Source organism: Myotis nattereri (genome assembly GCF_964212035.1).
Source record: "Myotis nattereri genome assembly, chromosome: 14".
NCBI lineage: Eukaryota > Metazoa > Chordata > Mammalia > Chiroptera > Vespertilionidae > Myotis > Myotis nattereri.
In genome coordinates this window covers 49,519,758-49,542,920 of record NC_138089.1, presented here as the reverse complement: position 1 = coordinate 49,542,920, position 23,163 = coordinate 49,519,758, and the positions used below count along the sequence as shown (strand labels likewise).

Sequence of the window (23,163 nt, the reverse complement as noted above, 5' to 3'; positions counted from 1 at the left end):
AGTCATTTCCTGGTCGTTTAATTTCCCGTTTTGGTGATCAGAATTGGCCGTCCAGATTATGCGTATGTGCCAGCAAAGCCGTGGAGGCCATTTACCCGATATGCTATTCCATACATAACCCTATACTGTATACTTTATGAATCAATAAAAAATTTACAATTTTTAATTATAAGCTTGTGTTTTCTATCAAAATTACTTCTTGCGGGAATTTTGGGACACCCTTTATAATTCATTGGAGCTTAATTGTACAAAGAAAAAAAAAACCTACTGTGACAGAGGAGGAGACACCATTCAGCCACTCTTTTCTTTTTTGTTGTTTGTTGTTGATCCTCACCAGAAGATATTTTTTTCCATTTATTTTTAGAGAGAATGGGAGAGGGGAGAAGGTGAGAGGAGGTGAGAGAGAGACAGAGACAGAGAGAGAGTAAAGAGAGAACTGTCGATGTGAGAAAGACACGTCTATTGGTAGCCTCCTGCAAGCACCCCAACCGGGGCCAGGGATCAAACCTGCAACCCAGGTATGTGCCCTTGACTCTCCAATCTGCAGAGCAACACTCTAACCACTGAGCAACACCAGCCAGGGCTCAGTCACTCTTTTCTCCACTTAACACACACTGGCAGGATGCCTCCAGGCTTTCTGTCCTAGCTACAGTGGCAGATACCAGGCATACTGGTCCTTGTCCACTGGGAGCTCAGCTGAGGAGATGGCTCCTTGCAAGACAACTTTCATCTGACTCTTGGGGCATGTCGCTGCCCCGTTTCAGAAGGTAGTTGTTGAATCCAGCATATTCTGATCTCTGCTGGCAGCCCCAGAGTAATAAGGCTGTGTTGTGTCTATTTGTGCTAAAAGGTGCATGATGGTGTTAAACCTGTCTTGTGTTCCAGACTACCTGGCAGCTGTGGACACGTGGTTGGGAGTCATTCTGCCCAAGATGAAGCCTCTTCTCTATCAGAATGGAGGACCGATTATAACGGTGCAGGTAACCATGGAGATGAGCATGGGCTGGCGGGACACGAGGCTTCTATCCAGTCACAGTATTTTTAGGAGGGATGCAGGCCTGAGCTTCATAAGTCTGTTTCTCTGAGAGGCAATGCCATAGATGGTGCTTTGATTTAAATTGCATTTGGGGGAGGTATTACCTTTTTTGAATGCCTGCTATGTACCAGACTCTGTCCTGGATGTCCTGCCAATGCTATTCAATTATTCTAGCCACCGTCTCTTTTATTTTTTTTTAATATGTTTTTATTGATTTCAGAAAGGAAGGGAGAGGGAGAAAGAGAAACATCAATGATGAGAGAGAATCATTGACTGGCTGCCTCCTGCATGGCCCCTACTGGTGATCGAGCCCAAAACCTGAGCATGTGCCCTTAACCGAAATTGAATCTGGGACCCTTCAGTCTGCAGGCTGACACTCTATCTGAGCCAAACCGGCTAGGTCAACTGTCTCTTTTAAATGAAGACTTTCAAAGAGATTAAGTGACCTGGCCAATGCCACCCCGCTAGCGCCTCCATTTGTGAAGCATTTGAGGAAGTTTAGTGACCTTCATCCCTGCCCAGGTGTATCTCTAGTCTCTCCCACTCCCCATACCTCTGCCTGGCTGCCAGGAGGTCACATCCGGCGTGTATTCACACCTCATGCCTCCTCAGCCCGGCCTGCATCCTCTCGCAGTCCAGGAGCCCTCAGGGGATGTTTGACTGATGGCTTAGGTGGGGAACAGGCTTAAGTCGTCAGTCAGACATCCTTAGCAATGCCGTGGAGGCAGGAGAGGCTCCCACCCCCGCTGCTGCACTTGTCAGCTGTGAGCCTGGCTCAGGGCTTCTGGCTGAGTGGCATTCCCCCTGTGGGAGCACACTGACCACGAGGGGGCAGCTCCTGCATTGAGCATCTGCCCCCGGTGGTCAGTGCGCATCATAGTGACCGGTTGTTCCGCCGTTTGGTCAATTTGCATATTAGCCTTTTATTATATAGGATTATCTACACTAGTATAGAACAGTGATGGCGAACCTATGACACATGAACTCATATTTTTGGTTGATTTTTCTTTGTTAAATGGCATTTAAATATATAAAATAAATATCAAAAATATAAGTCTTTGTTTTACTATGGTTGCAAATATAAAAAAATTTCTATATGTGACATGGCACCAGAGTTAAGTTAGGGTTTTTCAAAATGCTGACACGCTGAGCTCAAAAGGTTCGCCATCACTGGTATAGAACATCACTACAATCCAAAAACTAGCATTGTGATTTCTGTTTTCTTTTTCTTATTCCTGGGCAGGGTACGTTTTTATGCTGAGTTGCTTTTTGGAAAATGAATTTTTGAGCCTGAGCAGTGTGGCTTAGTAGTTGAGCATTGACCTATGAACCAGGAGGTCACATGCCTGGGATGCAACCTCAATCCCGATTCCCAGCAGAGGCGTGCAGGAAGCAGCAGATCAATGATTCTCATCATTGATGTTTCTATCTCTCCCTTCCTCTCTGAAATCAATAAAAATATATTTTTTTAAAAATGATTTTTGAGGACTGAGTGTAGGGGGTATTTGTGGCATTAGAATGACTTCATTGGGATCTCTGGTTTCTTTTCACCCTCCTCTTTTTTATTTGCAGGTTGAAAATGAATATGGCAGCTACTTTTCCTGTGACTATGACTACCTGCGTTTCCTGCAGAAGCGTTTCCACCAGCACCTGGGTAATGACGTGGTTCTGTTCACCACCGATGGCGAAATGGAGAAACTTATGCAGTGTGGGGCGCTGCAGGGGCTGTACGCCACCGTGGACTTCGGACCAGGTTGGTGTTTGTAGCAACAGAAAACCCAGCTGAGGCCATGCACGCAGGCTTGGGCTTTTGACCCAGCTGATGGCTCTGGGCGGCTGTTGTGCTGAGCGGCAGGGGCCTATTGAACGAGATTCCTCACATTTCCCTTTATCAAGTTGTTAAGATTATTTTATTTCTTTTGTAAAATATATTTTTATTGATTTTAGAGAGAGGAAGGGAGAGGGAGATAGAAACATCAATGATGAGAGAGAATCATTGATCAGCTGCCTCCTGCACACTCCCTACTGGGGATCGAGCCCTCAACTTGGGCATGTCCCCCAACCAGGAATCGAACCGTGACCGGGTTCATAGTTCAGTGCTCAACCACACTGGCTGGGCGCTAAGATTATTTTCTTTCGGTGGATTCGGTCTTTAGGACAGGACCCCTGTTTCAGCGCTGGCAGGCCTAGCCTGGAACCTGGAGCACTGTCCTCCCAGGCGCTGGCTGGCCCAGCAGCTGTTGCATCTGGGAGAAGCTCCACCCTGAGGCAGTAGCTGTTCAGGTTCCGACTGGGACACACTGCTCTTCTCTGCTCTCTCTGTCCCCCCAGTTGTGGCTGGATGCTCTGGGCTCTGTTGTGGCCACAGTGAACTCTGAGGTCAGCCACTGGCTGGTGTGTTGGCCTGCCAGCCCTGGAGTGTGGAAAGTAACTTTCATTACCTTCTGCATAACTCATAACCCCATGAACAGTCGTGGGCCGGAGGTGGTTTGGTGGATGCTACTAAACTCGTCTTACCTGACTCATGAGTGCCTTGTAAGCTGCAGAGGTTCCACAAATGAAAGTTCAGGGGCAGCGTGGCTAGGATGCATCTGGATATAATATACCTCTGGCTGTAACGAAAGAATCTTCATTTAGGTTGAGAGCAGCTTTTGTAGGGGACATGGTACAAAGGATCCTGGACTGAACTTTTCTTCTTCTCTTTATTTTTTGCTATGAAGAACGTTATTATGACCATTGAATGTGATTAGATTATACATAGATTAGATTGTAGTATTGTATCCATGTTAATTTCCTGGTTTTTAATATTTGTATTGTGTTTATTTAAAAAATGCCCTTGCTCTTAGGAAAAGCACAGTGAAGTATTTAGGGGTAAAGGGCCATCATGTCTGCAATTTATTCTCAAATGAATTTTTAAAATATGTGTCATTTATTTTTTAAATATTTTAATTGATTTTTTTTTTTTTAGGAGAGAGGAAGGGTGGGAAGGAGGGAAAGAAAGAGAGAAAGAGAGAGAGAGAGAGAGAGAGAGAGAGAGAGAGAGAGAGAGAGAGAGAAACATTGATCAATTGTCTTCTGCACACCTCCTACTGGGGATGGAGCCCACAACCCAGGCATGTGCCCTGACCTGGAATCAAACTGTAGACTCTCGGTGCATGGGAAAACAGTCAGCCAACTGAGCCACGCCAGGGCAAAATATGTATATTTTTACATGAGAAATAAATTGACAAAGTAAATGCGGTAAAATGTTAACAATTAGAGAATCTGGGTGAAGGGAATATCAGTTTTTGGTACTATTCTTACAACCTTACTCTAAGTTTGCAGTTATTTTAAAAGTTATTGCCGAGACCGGTTTGGCTCAGTGGATAGAGCGTCGGCCTGGGGACTGAAAGGTCCCAGGTTCGATTCCGGTCAGGGGCATGTACCTGGGTTGCGGGCATATCTCCAGTGGGAGATGTGCAGGAGGCAGCTGGTCGATGTTTCTCTCTCATCGATGTTTCTAACTCTCTATCTCTCTCCCTTCCTCTCTGTAAAAAATCAATAAAATATATTTAAAAGTTATTACCCCCACCCCCACCCCCCAAAAAAGACCAGTTCTTCAAGTAGCATAAAGATCTCACTGTTCTTCTGTCCAAGGAGTAAGACACTCCATGCATGTTGCATGTCCAATACTTGCCTTCGCCAAAGAAGGATGTCATTGTATTAAAAAAAATTTTTTTATTAATCCTCACCCAAGGATATTTTTCCCACTGATTTTTAGAGAGAGTGGAAGGGAGGAGGGGGAGAGAGAAACATTGATGTGAGAGAGTCACATCAATTGGTTGCCTCCCATACGCACCACAGCCAGTGCTGGGGATCAAACCTGCAACCCAGACACGAGCCCTTAATCAGGAATCAAACCTGAGACCCTTTGGTGCACTGGCTGACCCTCTATCCACTGAGCAACACTGGTCAGGTGTAACTGCGTTTTTAAAGAGATTCTTCTATATTACCAAAACAAAAAAAGAACAGGCTTTAAGTGAATTGCGTGTTTCTAGAAACTGCTACACTGCTCAGAGCAACTGGTGATAACTCATCTGCAAAGAGCTGCACAGGAAGTGGCATGCCGGTTTCCTCCTTCTCTGGCACACCTCCCATCACAGTGATGAAAAAGCATAGACTTCTGTTGGGAGGAAAAAATGGAAGATTGTCACGAGTGTGTTGTAAGCGTTATTTGTAGGTGGGATGACAGCACGATTGCTACTGTGGGTTGAAGGACAAACCACTGCAAGGCCAGTGTACCTGGGGCAGGTGGGCTCATAGCAACTTCATTCATTGTGTGGAAGTAGGGCATTGGCTGAGGGTCAGGTCCTGGGCAGAGGCTCATGAGAAGAGAAACAAAAGATCTGAATCCCACCTGTTGCTTCATAGTGAGAAATTTACAGCGATAAGTAAGTGATCTTTCTTGATCAGCACATTCTCTTCTGAAACCTGGCCTTACAGAGACCATTCGAGAGCAAGGGGTCATGTGGAGGTCTTGGCTGGTGTCACTTCCACTCTGGGACACCTGCTGTGGGCACTGGGTCATAGTTTGGGACCAGGGTGTCCTCTGTTCTGGTTGGAGAGACACTGTCCATGCTCATTCTTTCACTGACGTAAGGCAACCATGACCTCTCTGTGGAATTCTTTCTCCTTTTAGAGGAGGAAGGGAGAAGCGAAGACATGGGAGGACAAGACACAGGCATCCTAAGGAATATTTAGAAGGAATGATGGAGAGCAAGTGGCTGGTGATGTTCAAATTAAAATTCAGAGGATATCCCATTATTTAGGGATAGACACAATTAGACCACATTCATCCCTTTGATTCGTTAATTAATTGGCAAATATTTGTGTCACTGTTATTGTGTGTGGCACTGTAGAGAAGCGGTCGCCAACCTTTTGGCCCTCACGGACCACGAGTGGTCTGCGGACCACTGGTTGGTGACTGCTGCTGTAGAGGAAGTATCTTTAGAGCAGGCCCATCCTGTGGGGAGCATCTGGGTCAACCAGATGTCTATGTGAAGAGAGAATCCCGTAAGATATGCCCAGGCTGTGGGGAAAGACAGGTGGAGAAGTCAAGCCTGTGACTTGAACTCCCCAGGCAGTGCAGTCAGGAAAGGCCATGGGGACCTGGTTCAGAGGGGAAGCAACGTTTTGTGGTCCCCACACATCCACTGGTCTTGGTGCAGCCTAAAGCTAGCTTGCAGGTCTTCCAGGCCCATGGGAGTGTTGAGAAACTCTGGAACCTCAGGGCTCTTTATCTAACTTCTTGTCATTCCCATGACTGACCTTTCTTCTCCCTCTGGTCATGTTCAGGTGCCAACATCACAAAAGCTTTCCTAATCCAGAGGAAGTATGAACCCAAAGGACCCTTGGTAAGAATTGGGGGTGAATGTGGAGAGACTGCTTGTACCAACTTCATTACCGTTGTTGAGGGAGAGGTTACATGCAGTAGATCGGGGGAGCAGACCCGTGGTTCTTCTGGCTCTGGGATTGTGGGGACACAGCCCACTGGACACATGAGTGACAGCAGCAGCGATGCTTCTGCTTGAACTGAGGCCCTGCCCTGGAGTGGAACAGCTGGGGACTAACGCAACTGTCTTGCCATCCACGGGGCTCCGTGTTCTTGCCAGCTTCACCTCACTTGTCCTCATGGCAACTCTCCTGGGTAGTATTATTGTCGCCCTTTCCAGTGAGGCTCACAGAACATGTGACTTGCCCAGGGTTGTACAGCTGGAGAGTGGCAGAGCCAGGATCTGAGTTTAGGTCTGTGTTCCCACCTGTGTTCAGACCGTGGTACAAACAGCCTTTTCTGAAACTGGCCTCTGCTTAGCGAGCAGGGCAGAACCTGCACTCACAGACTCTGGGTGGAGCTACTTCCTGAGATGAGGAGGCCTCAGAACATGTCCAGATTTCTTTTCCCTTCTCTAGACCAAGGGCTTGGCAGGGTAATGCCCAGGAGAAGCATGAGGGCTTGGGGCCTGCTTTGCAGAATGCTTGGACAAGTTGACCCCACTTTAAGTCAACCTGAGATCTAAAAAGCGAAGGGGCCATTTGGAGCTGATTATAACAATATTTCCCATCCAATTCTTTTGCCCAATAAACTTTCCTACTGTATTTAAACTGGGGGACGGGTTAATAAAATTTTGATGCAGTTATCTAACTTTTCGGGCATACTATTTCATCCGTGCCTAAGTTCTGAGTTTGGGCAATGCTGTTTTCTAGGTGAAGCAGTGAATGTCAACTCCCTTTTCCACCTGTCCCTCAGTGGGGACCCTAGAGCAATAGTTACAGGGCAATAGCCCCAGGATTTGATGGTCATGACTCTAGCCCAGTGATGGCGAACCTATGATACGCGTGTCAGAGGTGACACGCGAACTCATTTTTTTGGTTGATTTTTCTTCGTTAAATGGCATTTAAATATATAAAACAAATATCAAAAATATAAATCTTTGCTTTACTGTGGTTGCAAATATCAAAAAATTTCTATATGTGACACGGCACCAGAGTTAAGTTAGGGTTTTTCAAAATGCTGACACGCCGGGCTCAAAAGGTTCGCCATCACTGCTCCAGCCTAACCTCCACCTCCCCTTCTCTTTTTAGATCAATTCTGAATTCTATACTGGCTGGTTGGACCACTGGGGCCAGCCTCACTCAACAGTCAAGACTGAAGTGGTAGCATCCTCCCTCCAGGATATACTTGCCCGAGGGGCGAATGTGAACTTGTGAGTGTTCATTTCCGGAGGGAAGGGTGCCCCCCCCCACCCCGCCCCCGACAGCTGTCGGCTCACAGTGAAGTACGGTCTGTTCTCCCGTTTCCTTGTAGGTACATGTTTATAGGTGGGACCAATTTTGGCTATTGGAATGGTAAGAGCAATTTAACATCTGTTTATAGAAGCTTCTGCTAAAATGTTTTCTGGTGCTTGATTTTGGGGGAGAGGGGATGCCTACAGACAATTTTATTTTCTATTTGTGTGTGTCGTCTATATTTTCTAATATGTAAAAATTGCCTATATAACTTAAGAAATCATTTTTCTTTAAAAAAAATTTTTAAGGGTCATAAATTCTGCATTTAGGAACCTTATTGTTTTAAAGCAGGCTGGCTAGGCAGGCCTTGGTCACAGTCTCTGGCTATAGCTCACATGGGCATATATGTTCTGGTGTGGTCTTTTTTGTTACATTTTGTTTTGGGGAAATATAATTCACATACCATAAAATGTACAGTTCAGTGGTAGTTAGTATATCACAAAGTTGTGCAACCATTTCTGCCGCCTAATTCTATTATCAGTTCACAAAGAAACCCCATACCCAAGAAATTCCCCATACTCCCTCCTCCCAGCCCCTGGCAACCACTAGTTTACTCTCTATAAGATTTGTCTATTCTGGACATTTCATGTAAGTAGAACCATACAATATGTAGTCTTTTGTGTTCAATTTATGTTATTTAGGATAATCTTTTCAAGGTTCATCTATATGGTAGCATGTATCAGTACTTCATTCCTTTTTATTGTTGAGTAATATTCCATTGTATGGATGTACAACATGTTGTTTATTCACTCATCAGCTGATGGGTATTTGGGTTGTTTCCACTTTTTGGCTATTCTGAACAATGTATGAATATTAAAGCATAAACATTTGTTTGAATCCATTTCAATTTGGGGATGCGTGTGCCTAGGAGCAGAATTGCTGTGTCACATTGTAATTCTATACATTTATATATTTTTATGTTTTTTTTATTGATTTCAGAGAGAGTAAGAGGGAGGGAGAGAGAGATAGAAACATCAATGAAGAGAGAATCATTGATCATCTGCCTCTTGCACGCTCCCTATTGGGGATCAAGCCTGCAACCTGGGCATGTGCCCTGACCAGGAACTGAACTACTGGTTCATGTGTTGCCACTCAAACACTGAGCTACACCGGCCGGGCTGTACCTCTATATGAGGGAACTGCCGTAGTGTTTTCCAAAGTGGCTGAACCATTTTACATTTCTATATGGTCTTTTTTTTTTTTTTTGGTAGGAAGATTATGACAAAATTATCTTCCTTGCCATTAATTTTTACAAAGACATACAATGCTCTCTATTGGCCTTCTTCTAAGCCTCAATCCCCACCTCTCTTTGTATCTGTATTTTTCTCTCTGAATCATTAAGGATCCTCTACTGTTGAGTTTTGAAGGGCTAGTTTGGACCTAAATCTCCTAAGATCTCTGATTGTGTACCCTCTGCTCTTCATGAATTTCCCCCTTAGAACTGCTGTCTTTTGTGCAGGGTGGGGTGGGCTAAGAGAAGGCTTAGCTTCCAAGTATTATTAATGTTATTACTATTGTTAGAGCCAAGAAGTGGAGGTGTTGCAAAACTCGAATGTCGCTGGTTGAAAGACAATAATGTGCAAGATTGGTAGTTGAAGTTTTAGATCGTCTCTCTGTATCTCTGTCTTCTCATTAGAAACAGTAAGACTTCGGGATCCTTTTTTCATTCAGTAGCTAGTAATTCCACCTCGCTTCCATTCGTGGAATTCAAATCCAGGAATGAAGACGGATATATTTGGGAACTTTACTATTCATGATATATTTTTAAATATCTTACTGTTCTGCTTAAAACAATACAGTTTTAAAAATTAGCTGAAACCGGTTTGGCTCAGTGGATAGAGCGTCGGCCTGCGGACTGAAGGGTCCCAGGTTCGATTCCGGTCAAGGGCATGTACCTTGGTTGCGGGCGTATCCCCAGTAGGAGATGTGCAGGAGGCAGCTGACGGATGTTTCTCTCTCATCGATGTTTCTAACTCTCTATCTCTCTCCCTTCCTCTCTGTAAAAAAATCAATAAAATATATTTAAAAAAAAAAATTAGAAACCATGAAAACTACCACTGAGAAAAACGGAACTTGTCTTTCGTCCTCGCCCTCGCTCCTCACCCTGCCATAATTCATGAGAGTCTCTTTTCCACCTCTGTCTTCCCACTCAGTCCTCGTAGCAGTCTCAGCGGGGCTACGATTACAGACCCACTTTATCGATAGAAAAGCAGGGGACACGGCGAGTCCACAGGTCTCCCCCACAGCTTGCAGGGTGGAGCCTGGACTCAAAGTCAGGTCTTGGAAAGCTGGTCAGTGCCCGTGGGATAACCCCTTGCAGCCCGAAGCCCTTGCCCTACTCGTGAATGCCAGGCCCCTGACCTGCCGTGTGGCCTGGTCTCGTAGGGGAGATGAGGGAGAGCCAGTCTGCTTCTTAGCCGCTGTCCTTCAGGCCAGCCTCCCAGAGGAGAGCTATGAGAGAAGAACGTCATGAGCTCACTGTTCATCCTACCCAACATAGGTGCACATACATGTGCAAGTATGTGCACCACACTATGTGCCTGTGTGTGTCCCCATCTGTCTGAGGGGCTCCTGTGGGCTCCAGGCTGTCCTATACGTCTCACACCACGTGGAGAGCTGTTTCTTTGCCTTCCTCACTCGCACTCCCTGATGTGGAGAAGGGGCTTGAATTAGCAGTTTCTCTATGACACATTGCTGGTCTGAAGACATCCGGAGAAATAGTCTGCTGGTAGGAATGGAACAAAGACTTCCTTTGCCAGGCCATCCTTTAACCCACCAGACAGCTTCCCAGCCTGGGTTCCCTTGGCCTGTAAAGTTTGCTTCTGGAGGGCACACTTGTTTAACCCAGCTGGACAACCCATAGAGCTCCTCTCCCGCTCCTAGAAGGGTGGGGAGGCCTCTCGGGTCAGTGAGGCCACACCTACTTCTCAGGTGCACGCATTGTCTCCTGTGCAGCGAGAGCACAACCACTGCCACTTGAGAACTAGAGAAGGGACCACAAAGAAGGTGAGCTCCTTGCAAAAAGGGATGTGGTTTTCTTTCTCATTGCTTCTCACGGCAAAGGACGTGTTTTATCATCTGTATCCCCAGAGGCGGGCAGACCTGTTGGCAGGCAGCTGTCTCTGATTAATAAGAAATGAGGGGAGTGCCTGGCCGGTGTCACTCAGTGGATTGAGCGTCGTCCTATGCACCAAGAGGTCCCTGGTTTGATTCCCAGTCAGGACACATGCCCAGGTTGCTGGCTCCATCCTCAGTACGGGGCGTGCAAGCGGCAGCCGATGGATGTTTCTCTCTCATCAATGTTTCTATCTCTCTCCTGTCCTCTCTCTAAAATCAATAAAAACATATTTAAAAAAGAAAGAAATGGGGGAAAGTAACATGACGGGATCGATTCAGTTGGTTTAGGTGTTCCAAATGCAGATTCTGTGCAGAGAACTAATGAGAACTAGTTTGGCCTGGTTCGTGCCATGTGTCAACTCCACCACCAGAGGATCACCCAGGACAGATCCATCACTGGTGATCTGTGGAACCATTCGAAGGACTTTGTTACTAAATCATAGGTGAACTCTTAGATTTGGGACCTCATTTACTTAACACTTAGGTTGGATATAAGACTGTTTAAAAATAACATTATTTTCTCACACTTACATTGCAAATTGCTCTCTAAAGCAGAAGAGAAAGGGGAGGCGCAGAGTCTGGCTGGTCCTGGGACAGCAGGGTCCCTGTCACCTGGGAGCCTGTTAGAAGTGCCGAGTCAGGTCCCACCCCAGGCCTGCTGAGTCAGAATCCCAGGCGGGGTGTAGGAGTCTCTTTTAACAAGCTCTCCATGTGACTTTCGTGCTTGGGTGACTTTTCTAAGTACTGGCATATGGTCCCGGCCAAAGCTGCACACAATCTCCCACCTGTGAATATCATGTGTGACAAGGTGGCAGGACTGAGCTGAGGGCGGCACGAGGCTGTGATGTGGTTTCACAAGTGGCTTAGCTGATTCTAGAGGGAGCTCTGCCTGGAGCTAGGATGGCAAAGGGACTGAGTTTATATCCCCACTTGGGCAGCTGTCAGATATGGGCTTTCCTGGGAGGGTTGTAACTGTAAGCAGGGCAGCCCGGCAGAGGCCATGACCAGCGAGGAGCCCATCTGAGAGCCCTCAGCAGCCAACACTCCCAGTAGCTGGGGAACAAGTGAGTGCCTTAGTCCTGGAGAGCAATGGGAGAGGCACACCGGGCATCCTGTCTAGTCTCCGCAGAAGCCTTAGGGTCACGTTAGAATCTCTATGGGCTCATCATCTGTGTGCAGTCATCTCCCACTTGGTTTGGTCTGATAACCCTCCGTTGTTTTCTGCCGGTCCGTGGCCAAGTCACCTGTGTCTCCCCCACGGACCTTTTCTCGGCCACACAGTTTGAGATTATGCAAAAGACCACAGGTTAGCAGTCAGAGATGCAGGTCATGCCATAAGCCCTGCCATGCCTGATTGTGCTGAGCAAGTTTTGTAGAGAGTTTCAGATTCTCTCTGCTTGTCCCCTGGCACTGAGATCGCTGGGGTCGCAACTGTCAGCTCTGTTGAGAGCAGATGGGGAAAGCGCTCTGTAGACTCCACGGTGCTTGGCAATGGTCTCTTGTAGCAAGAAACTGATTTCTCTAACCCTTGCATCCAGAAGGCCACCTCTGTGTGGCTCAGTTGGTTGAGCGTCGTCTTGTGAACCATGGAGTTGCCTGTTCGATCCCCAATCAGGGTGCATGCAGGAAGCAACCAATTGATGTTTCTCTCTGTCTCTCTAAAAATCAACTAAAAACTTTTTTTTTTTTTAAAGAGAAAGCAATTGGTTCAAACATGTCCTTTATTTTTCCTCCTTCCATAATGCTGAGCTCATGAATCCCAAAGAGTTTGCCCCAGCCCAGGGCCTCCAGGAGTAACCAGTGGCACCTTTTTGTCTTCTAGGAGCCAACATGCCCTACCAACCACAGCCCACCAGCTACGACTATGACGCCCCCCTGAGTGAGGCAGGGGACCTCACTGAGAAGTATTTTGCTGTGCGAGATGTTATCCGGAAGGTGGGTGCTTTGTACGGACTGCGGTGGGCTGGTCTAGAGCAGAGCCTGCCTTGGACTCACTGTGCTCTGTAGACCAGTGGTCGCCAACCTTTCAGACCTCACGGACTACAGGTTGGCAACCGCTGCTCCAAAGGTTTTCTTAAACCAGTGGTCGCCAACCTTTCGGACCTCATGGACCACCAGTTGGCGACCGCTGCTACAGACGACTTCGAAGGATGGATGCAGGGACACATCAGATAGACTTGGCCTTGAGTCCTGGCCCCAACCTGATGGAGAATGAGCCTACAGACAAGTTGCTCCACTAGTCTATTCATTTGTAAAACTGGACCATTAGCACTTGGGTATGGTGTCAGGATGAAAAAGAACCTAGGTATGGCTCATGTGGTCCACTAAGAGGTAGCCATTACTATTATTTACACTAAAGGTAAGAAAATGTATGTCCAAATAAATCGCTAAAATGTGTCATAGAGAAAATCCGTGGGCAGTGGAAACAAGGTTCAAATGTGAGCTGTCAGCAATCCGTCCTTGTTCTGTCTGGGACAGTGTATGCTGTTGCTTCTGGCCTGGCACCTGAACTGCTTAGTCCTGCTAACACTGTGACCTTTTGAGGCATCTAAAGCCCCAGGTGGGGTTTCCTGTCTCTACTGTGGGTTAAAAAAAAAAACCCACAGTTTTTCTGCTCAGTCACCTGAGTTTTGAAATTAAAAAAACACAGGTTTTCTGCCTATAAATGGTATGGACTATTTTTTTGTTTCAGTATGCTGTCTCCATTTAAGCCCACATAGTAAAATCTATATTATGTAATACGTTAAACATATAGAAAAATGTGTTCTATACTTATCTACTAGTAAGAATTTGTCTATGTCATCTAAACTTTCGAGTGTCTGGTTAAAATGTTTCTCATGTGTTTTTATTATGGGCTCGATCACTGTAGAATTTGTAATGATAACTCCCAAGCTCTCTCTTGTATGTCTGCTCCCTTTCGAGCTCTCTGTTCCTATCTTTATTATTTCCTTCCTTTATTTGAAGCTTAGCTTTTTAAATTCAGCCTTTCTTCTTTCCTACTATAAATATTCAAGGTTATACATTTCCTTCAAGTACTTCTATAGCTCCATCTCGTAAATCTTAAGATGTAATATACTTATCATAGTTTTCTTCTAAACATGCTTATTTTGATTTCTCTTTGACCCTTGAAATGTTTAGAAGTGGGTTTTTCAATTATTACACACTAAACAATTGTCTAGTTTGTTGTTTTCTAACATATTTGCATCTGTTTGGAGCAAGTAGTCCTGTATGATATCATATACAGAATGGAGCAAAAGTAGGTTTACAGTTGTGTGAAACAGCTTATTCTTGTATTATTATTTATTATTATATTTTTTCATATAAAAAAAAAAACCTGTAAAAACTGTAAACCTACATTTGCCCCACCTAAAGAGGTGTTAATCTAAATGCAGACAATAAAAAAAAGGCAATTCGAAACCTCAGGGGAGGAAAAAGAACACAAAAGGGATGCCCTGGCCAGTGTGACTCAGGTGGTTGATCATTGCCCCATGCACTAAAAGGACACCAGGTCGATTCCCAGTTAAGGGCACATGCCCAGGTTGCAGGTTCGGTCCCCTGTTGGAGTATATATGGGGGCAATCAACTGATGTTTCTCTCTTACATCTTCCTTCTTTTCTTTCCACTATTTTTAAAAATATATTTTTATTGATTTCAGAGAGGGAGGGAAAGGGGGAGAGAGATAGAAACATCAATGATGAGAGAGAATCATTGATTGGCTACCTCCTGTACAACCCCTACTGGGGATCAAGTCTGCAACCTGGGCATGTGCCCTTGGCTGGAATCGAACCTGGGACCCTTCAGTTCACAGGCCAATGCTCTATCTACTGAGCCAAACCAGCCAGGCTGGCTCTCTCTCTCTCTCTCTCTCTCTCTCTCGCTCTCTAAAAATCAGTAAAAACAATCCTCAAGTAAGGATTAAAAAAATACATATATTTAGGAATTAAATTTAGTAGCGTTTGGCAACTAACTTAATGCAGATGAGAAAGAATAAGGAATTGTTGATTTGTCCAGGTTATAACCTTCATTGGATAACTGAGTGGGTATTGGAGTCAGCAACTCAGATAGAGGATTGCAGAGAAGCACAGGCTGGGATGGGGAGGGGAAGCAAATTCAGTCCTGGGCTTGTTTAGCTCAAGATGCCCCTGGTGACATCCAGGTGGAAGTGTCTCTCCAGAACTTCCAGAAAGAAGTAGTTAGGACAGGCTCAGATTCTGGGGTCAGCAATGGAAGTGGAGGCTCAAGTCCAGGGAAGGTTGTGATTGGACATGGAGAATTGAGCAAGAAAGGTGGTGGGCCAAGCAAAAGACAAACCCGGGGATCCCAATCATATTAACCAGGGGCCCCAGCAAGATGAACCCATGAAGGACATAAAGACTTCAGAAATTAATGTAATTCAATAGTTCATCATAAATTATAGCTTAACCTCTAGTCATCTCTTCCCCCTTTCCTCTTGGATACTTAAGTTTGGGAGAGAGAAATAAACTACGTTAAAAGTGGGCTCTTTCTTCTGAGATTTTGTAGATGGGCAGTGAGCTGGTTTGTTAAACAATACTCAAAATATTTGCTTGCATCGAGAGAAACTATGGGATTGTAAGTACCCCCATATCTAGCTCTCTCTGCCTCTTTCCTTTACCAAAGACTTACAAAGTGGAATGTATCTCTTCTTTAATCCATTTCCAGAGTTAGTTGGGTGGTGATGGACAATATCTTTCCCTGACCTGGACTCCCAGGGATGTTAATTTCCCACCAGGCTGAACAAGCCCGTGCTTAGTGGTAGAAGCTTCAGGGACCCTTTGCATATGACTCTTTTTTTTTTTTTAATATATTTTATTGATTTTTTGCAGAGAGGAAGGAAGAGAGATAGAGAGTTAGAAACATCGATGAGAGAGAAACATCGATCAGCTGCCTCCTGCACATCTCCTACTGGGGATATGCCCGCAACCCAGGTACATGCCGTTGACCGGAATCGAACCTGGGACCTTTCAGTCCGCAGGCCAACGCTCTATCCACTGAGCCAAACCGGTTTCGGCTGCATATGACTCTTTCTTTAAAAAAATATATATTTTATTGATTTTTTACAGAGAGGAAGGGAAGGGATAGAGAATTAGAAACATCGATGAGAAACTTCGATCAGCTGCCTCCTGCACACTCCCTACTGGGTATGTGCCCACAACCAAGGTACATACCCTTGACTGGAATCGAACCCGGGACCCTTCAGTCCGCAGGCCGACGCTCTATCCACTGAGCCAAATCGGTCAGGGCAAAGGATAATCTTAATTGATGGAACTCTCTATCCCCTTAATTGAGGGATAGAGAGTCAGAAGTCATACTGCATATGACTCTTGAAGGCATGACAAAGCTCATGACATTTGCATTTTGTAAGTTATTCTCTTTGGTGTGGGTAAACTCAACCAGACATGGTTAACACTTTGACCTCGAGGGTGAACCCTCTGGTCCATTCATGTTGTTTCAGATGGCAAAATTTCATTCTTTTTTATGACTGAGTCATAAAAGAATGATTGATTTTGAATTTTGAGTCAGTATACAGATAAAGCGAGGACCTATGGCCACCGCACAGACTGTTTTAACCTTGACAATGTGAAAGTATAGCTGATGGTTTTGGAGACTGGAGTAGGGAGGAGAGCTCAGGGAAGGATGTAAATAGCCTTAAAGTGTGGACACAAAGGATAATCTTTTTTTTTTTTAATATACTTTATTGATTTCTACAGAGAGGAAGGGAGAGGGATAGAGAGTCAGAAACATCGATGAGAGAGAAACATCAATCAGCTGCCTCCTGCACACCCCCCACTGGGGATGCGCCCGCAACCAAGGTACATGCCCTTGACTGGAATCGAACCCGGGACCCTTCAGTCCGCAGGCCGATGCTCTATCCACTGAGCCAAATCGGTCAGGGCAAAGGATAATCTTAATTGATGGAACTAAGAAACAAAGGTATAGATGTTATTTAAATCTGCAGAGCTAACCAGTAAAGAAACTGAAAATGGTGATAAAGCCATGTTGACAAGAAAAGGAGTTAAGAGGAGTTAATAGTACAACTGAGCTAAATTCTCATGTATTGAAGAAATGATATTTTAAAGGGATCTAGCAGGCCTGGCTGGTGTGGCTCAGTGGTTGAGCATCGACCCATGCACCAGGAGGTTGCCAGTTCAATTCCTGATCAGGGCACATGCCCAGATTGTGGGCTCCATCCCCAGCAGGGGGCGTGTAGGAGGCAGCTGATGGATGTTGATGTTTCTCTATCATAGATATTTCTGTCTCCCTCTCCCTTCCTCTCTCCAAATTTAATAAAAAAAAAACACTTAAAGCCCTAACCGGTTTGGCTCAGTGGATAGAGCCTCGGCCTGTGGACTCAAGGGTCCCAGGTTCGATTCCGGTCAAGGGCATGTACCTTGGTTGCGGGCACATCCCCAGTAGGGGGTGTTCAGGAGGCAGCTGATCGATGTTTCTAACTCTCTATCCCTCTCCCTTCCTCTCTGTAAAAAATCAATAAAATATATTTTTTTAAAAAAACACATTTAAAAAATGCATCTAACAAGAAATTGCAGATAAGTATATTACTTAGAGACCAAAAGAAGCAAAAATAGGTACAAGTAAATGATTTGTAAATGATTTCCTCTGAAAAATATAACTAAGAAAGTAGTGAGTCAGGAGACTATTGCTTTTCCTTAACCAGTCTTTTATCCTTTTCTTTTTAAAAAATTATTTAAAAAGGTAAACAAGAAGGAAGAAAGCAAGAAAGAAAGAAATGTAAGGATCCTGAAAGATCATAATACAATCGACTTGGAGATGCCAGATGTACCTAGACCTTGCTAAGACCTAGGATTTACACCCATATTTCCCGACTCTAATATGTGTGCATGCACACATATTTAATAGGGTTTTGTCATTTTTAGTTTTTTTTAATTTAAAAATAACTTCATAAAATTTTTAAAACTTACCTAAAAGTTTCAAGAATGAAAATTGTACAGAGAACACTTGTGTATTTCTCACCCAGATTCACCCATGTCAACATTTCACTCTATTTGCTTCATCATTTACCCCCGCCTCCCTCTTACATTTTCTAAACCATTGAAGGATTGCATCTATCATGACCCTTTATCCCTAAACACTTTAGTGTATGTTTCATAAGAATAGGTCGGAATATGCTTTTATATAACCATGGCAATTTTAACATTGATACAAAATTTTAACCTACCAATATGATTTAATCTACAAAAAATATTTGTCCTACTCTATCTAGGTTCCCTCCCTTCAGATGCTGTCCCTTTTTCCTTTTCTTCCCCAACTCCAGTTTTCTGCCGCCACCCTCATTCTCTCTACTTGTTTTTGCTCTCTGTTTTGAAGTCTTTGTTCTGTATTGACTTGAATGATTCCTAGAGCTGAAAACACAGACATACACAGACACACACTTGGAAGTAAAACCTTACCCGGATCCTGTCCTGGAAGAAAGTCTTTTGTTCCTTTGCCTTTCCAAAACATCACTGGCACTGTGGTTTCCATCTTTGACCCTCCTTTGGAAAAATGAATTAAATGAATTAAAATTTTAATTTAAAAATGAATTAAATATGTTTCTGAGGGCTTAACAGCTCCTTTTCTTTTCTTTTCTTTTTTTTCACTCTGGTTTACAGTTTGAAAAAGTACCAGAAGGCCCTATCCCTCCGTCCACACCAAAGTTTGCATATGGAAAAGTTGCTCTGACAAAGGTAAGAAAAAAAAATAACAGAAACATTGAAAGTGAGGAAATGGAATTTAGAAGTCAGTGAAAGTGTTACGCTGGGGAGCCGGTTCATTATTTTTCTGTGAATTTGTTTTCTGTGAGACTGATGGGGAAGATGGTGTTTCTGAGAAAACGGGGACGTGGAGGCGAGAGGAGATGTATGCGTGCTGACTGGGTGAGCAAATGGGCATGAGCAGGAGTAGAGAGGTGTTCTAGATCATACAAGTGATTTTGGTTCCCTTATCAGTTGCCCAAAGCAGTCTTGGGATCCTTTGTGGGAATAACATGGCACCTTGTTGTTATGGCTGGTGAGATTCTTTTTTATAATTCACTATTATCTTAGGGGGTTCTCAAAAGCCACAGACATTTTGGTAGGGTTTTGCCCTAATTACACACTCCCATCTCAGAATCAGTTTTTGTAATCTGTAGTTTATATGGTAAATGAGACATCACGGGGGAAAGCCAGAAATCAATCATAAATAAGAGTTAGGGACATTTTATTCCAGGAAAAGAGAAAAGGAAGAGAGGTTACGTTTAATAGTCAGGACTGACGTAAGCCGAAGTCAGTTTGTTTGTTTTTTTTAAAATATATTTTATTGATTTTTTACAGAGAGGAAGTGAGAGGAATAGAGAGTTAGAAACATCGATGAGAGAGAAACATCGATCAGCTGCCTTCCACACACTCCCCACTGGGGATGTGCCTGCAACCAAGGTACATGCCTTTGACCGGAATCGAACCCGGCACCCCTGAGTCCACAGGCTGACGCTCTATCCACTGAGCCAAACCGGTTAAGGCAAGTCAGTTTGTTTTGATCATCTCTGTCTTCAGGTTTTCCCCTTTTATAATCCCTAACTCCTACATGTGATAACTCACAAGCAAGAGAGAAAAAAAACATGAACAATTGCATATTTCTTAAGAATCTTGATATTCTAAAATAGCATCATACATTTTTATCTTTAAGCCAAATACCAAACATGATTGTATGATTTTTCCATTCATGAAGCCCTTTGATATTATGGTGGGTTGAGTTCTTGTAACTTTTTCCACCTAGCGTCAGACGCGTGTGTTACATTCTACAGAGGACGTGGCCGGTCTCTCTGCCTGATAGGCATCTTTCGTTAGATTAATCAAACGAGAATCACACTTGTAAAGGGAGCATCTTCTGCTCCTTCACTGCCATTGCTACTTGAGGAAAAGTTCGTTTGTAGGGTTTAGAGCCATGAGGATTTTTTTTTTTTAAATACAACAGAAAATAACTGCAACTGTTTCATACAACGTCGTTAAAACAGATCTAGCTCAGTACCCAAAGCACATTCTGTGAAAGAAAATTGTGTGAGCAGAAATGGCTTTTCCTTGTTAATACTGAAGAGAGCAAACCTGCATCTCACCGAATTAAATGTATGTGGAACATAGTTATGTAAGCTAAAACCTTTGACCGTGAGTTGAGTTGTCCAAGTGGGAAAACGTCCTTGTGAGTGGCGGAATGGATAGAATTGTACTGAAGATATTTTTCCCTCGGTGCTGCACATCAGCAAGGTAACCATGGGAGGTGCTTATACAATTCCTAACCAGTGCCGTGCCATGCAAAGTCCCGGGTTTGGAGCCAAACCTACCTGCGAATCCTGGCTTTGCCGTTGCTCCAGTGAGCTTCTCTGAGTCCCTACCAAGAATGCCCGCCTCACTGGGTAGTTGTGAGGATTCAGTGAGGTGTGTGGGTCAGGTCCTGCCTCCCCTGGAGTTCGCTGGGCACCCGTTGTTGGGTAGCTGTTATCATTGTTGTTCTTGCACCTGAATGAGCATCCTGCGTTGCAAGAATACACAATCGTTTGGATTGAATGTGTGTATTTATTGAGTGGCTCCTCTGTCCTGGGCATTGGGGCGGTGATAGTCTGTAAAGGGATCCAACTGGCAAATGATACCGAAGGTGTGCTGTCGACAAATTCAGAGGGCGCAGTCGGGTTACTTCCCTCAGGAGTGCCGGGGGAGGCTTCAGAGGAGGCAGCCTCGAGCCTGGGTTTTCATTTATTTTAAGGGCCTTTTCTATACAGGAGGTTGTACTTGCAAGCAGGTATGTTTGAAACGCTTCTTAAGATTCCTATCAGTTACTTTCCATCAAAAGTTAGGGAACTGCGAGAGATGATTAAAGGTGACTGGGGAACAGGAGGACTGGGTGGAATTTGAACCACTTAGGTTTATTTCGGGGTTTGGCCAACCCCACTGGTAACTTGGATAATTTGCAAATGACATTCTCCATTCCGATGACCAGGGAGGGGCGGCAGTGAGTGAACGCTGCTTTTGTTTCTTTTCAGTTAAAGACAGTGGAGGAAGCTCTGAACATTCTGTGTCCCGCGGGGCCTGTCAAAAGCCTTTATCCCTTGACATTTATCCAGGTGAAACAGGTAGGCCTTCAAAGGTAATGCTTCACCTTCCTTCTACTTGGGAAAATGTGTGTTCTGCCCTGCCCTGCAGTGTCTGTTCTGAGCACAGGGACCAAAATAGTAAGCGGCTAAATCCGACCCACGGAATCGAGCAGCAGAGCCCTGGGATCTCTGTAGCTGTGATATTGCACATTAGCCCGATCTGTCCTACGTTCCCCCTGTTTCTTATTCTCACTCAAATAAATTGTAGCTTAACCTGCTTCAGCATGATTCTGCCCAAGCTATATATTGAGTGCACTTCTCATCTAATTAATATTTATTACTAGGTACCAGTGAGGAAACCGCTATTTTTTAATTTTTTAAATACATTTTATTGATTTTTTACAGAGAGGAAGTGAGAGGGATAGAGAGTTAGAAACATCGATGAGAGAGAAACATCAATCAGCTGCCTCCTGCACACTCCCTACTGGGGATGTGCCCACAACCAAGGTACATGCCCTTGACCGGAATCGAACCTGGGACCCTTGAGTCCGCAGGCTGACGGTCTATCCACTGAGCCAAACCGGTTAGGGCAGAAACCGCTATTTTATACTCAGAAACGACAAGTTAGTTATTTGTCCTTAGTTAGCGAAGTGTAAGGACGGTGTTCTTACTAGATTAGGTTCTTTGAGATTCTTTTTCTGGCTTTTGAAGAGAACAGAAAGCAGGCACTGTGTGTGTGTGTGTGTGTGTGTGTCTTAATGTGTGTCTAATCTCTAGGCGCTGCCCCATCTTTAAGAGCTTTTCCAACTTTCTGTTTTGGAAAATTTCATATCTAGAAGAGTTGCAAGAATAGTACAACCAGCACCCATATAGCTTCCACCCAGACTCACCAGGTAGTAACATTGGCTCCGCTTGCTTTATCTTTCTGTGTGTGTATGTCATCAACTGCTGGTTTGATTGTTTTCTTTTGTTTATTATTATTATTATTTTTTACCATTTGAGTTAGTTGTCACCATCATGACACTTCACCCTTAGATATTACAGCATGTATCCCTTAAGAAAAAGGATATTATCCTACAGGACCACAACATAATGATCATACTTAAGAAATTTGATATTAATGCAATCCAGTTTTCTAATAGACCTTCCATAGTATCCCTGGTTATTCCAATAATGTCCTCTATAGCTTATCTTTTTTCAGTCCAGTTTCCAATCCATGATCATGCATTACATTTAGTGACAAAGCCTCTTTAGTCCTATCAGGACAATTCCTACGTCTTTCTTTTCTCTCTCGTCACATGAACTTTTCTGAAGAGTTCAGACCAGTTGCTTGGTAGACTGCCCTTCACTAATTCGATTCAGGAAAACATTTTTTGGCACAAACACGACAAAGGTGATGTGTCCTCAGGGTGCCCATAACATCAACTTGTCCCTTAGTTACAATTGCTAAGTTTGATAACTCAGTTAGGATCTCAGCCCTATTTTTTGAATGGGGTCTGCCCTTTTGATTTTCTGTATCGATTGCCTTCTGGAAGGTGTCTGAACAATAAGATGATAGAATCATAGCAAATCTGATCTTAGTCTAGTGTGTTTTTGCCTTCAATTACTATTCCTACACTTGGAACGTTTCACAAGTTTTACAAGAATGTCTTACAGGTGACTATTTTTACACGTGTGAAATTTTACAAGAATGTTTTATGCCAACCGCTCTGGTGTGTGATAAATAAAGTGAATGATTAAGGTCCCCCACCCCCTTGTTTTTCATTCACATTGAGTAGCGTTCTTTCTCTAATTTGAGCACGCACTGGCTGTGTGGTCATGTCTCCAGCTATAAATCAGAACATGCCTTCTCCACCTGGCAGGGCGTGGAGCCCATAGGAGAAGACATGGACACTAGAGCAGCTGCCCCCTGGGACGTGAGCTCCGGGTTAATGCATAGACACTCACACTGTGCTCTTTCTCAGGCCCCTCTACTTTCTGATCTTGGACCAAGGCAGTGCTCTCGGATTGGGTGGGGTGCCCTGAGCCCTGGCTGTTTCAGGTCTGGGGCAAGCCCACACGTGTTTATTTCCAACGAAACCCATGG

General features: G+C 44.4%; 1 protein-coding gene across 1 annotated transcript in view; it reads left to right on the top strand.

The window, feature by feature from the left end:
• The window catches only part of GLB1 (galactosidase beta 1), a 65,794-nt gene that overhangs the window by 23,119 nt on the left and 19,512 nt on the right, over positions 1-23,163 (top strand). The window contains exons 5-12 of the mRNA XM_081106204.1: positions 886-980; positions 2,609-2,789; positions 6,371-6,429; positions 7,658-7,779; positions 7,881-7,921; positions 12,801-12,913; positions 18,628-18,702; positions 21,027-21,116. Coding sequence (XP_080962330.1) covers positions 886-980; positions 2,609-2,789; positions 6,371-6,429; positions 7,658-7,779; positions 7,881-7,921; positions 12,801-12,913; positions 18,628-18,702; positions 21,027-21,116 — 776 coding nt within the window. The remainder of the gene's footprint in view (positions 1-885; positions 981-2,608; positions 2,790-6,370; positions 6,430-7,657; positions 7,780-7,880; positions 7,922-12,800; positions 12,914-18,627; positions 18,703-21,026; positions 21,117-23,163) is intronic.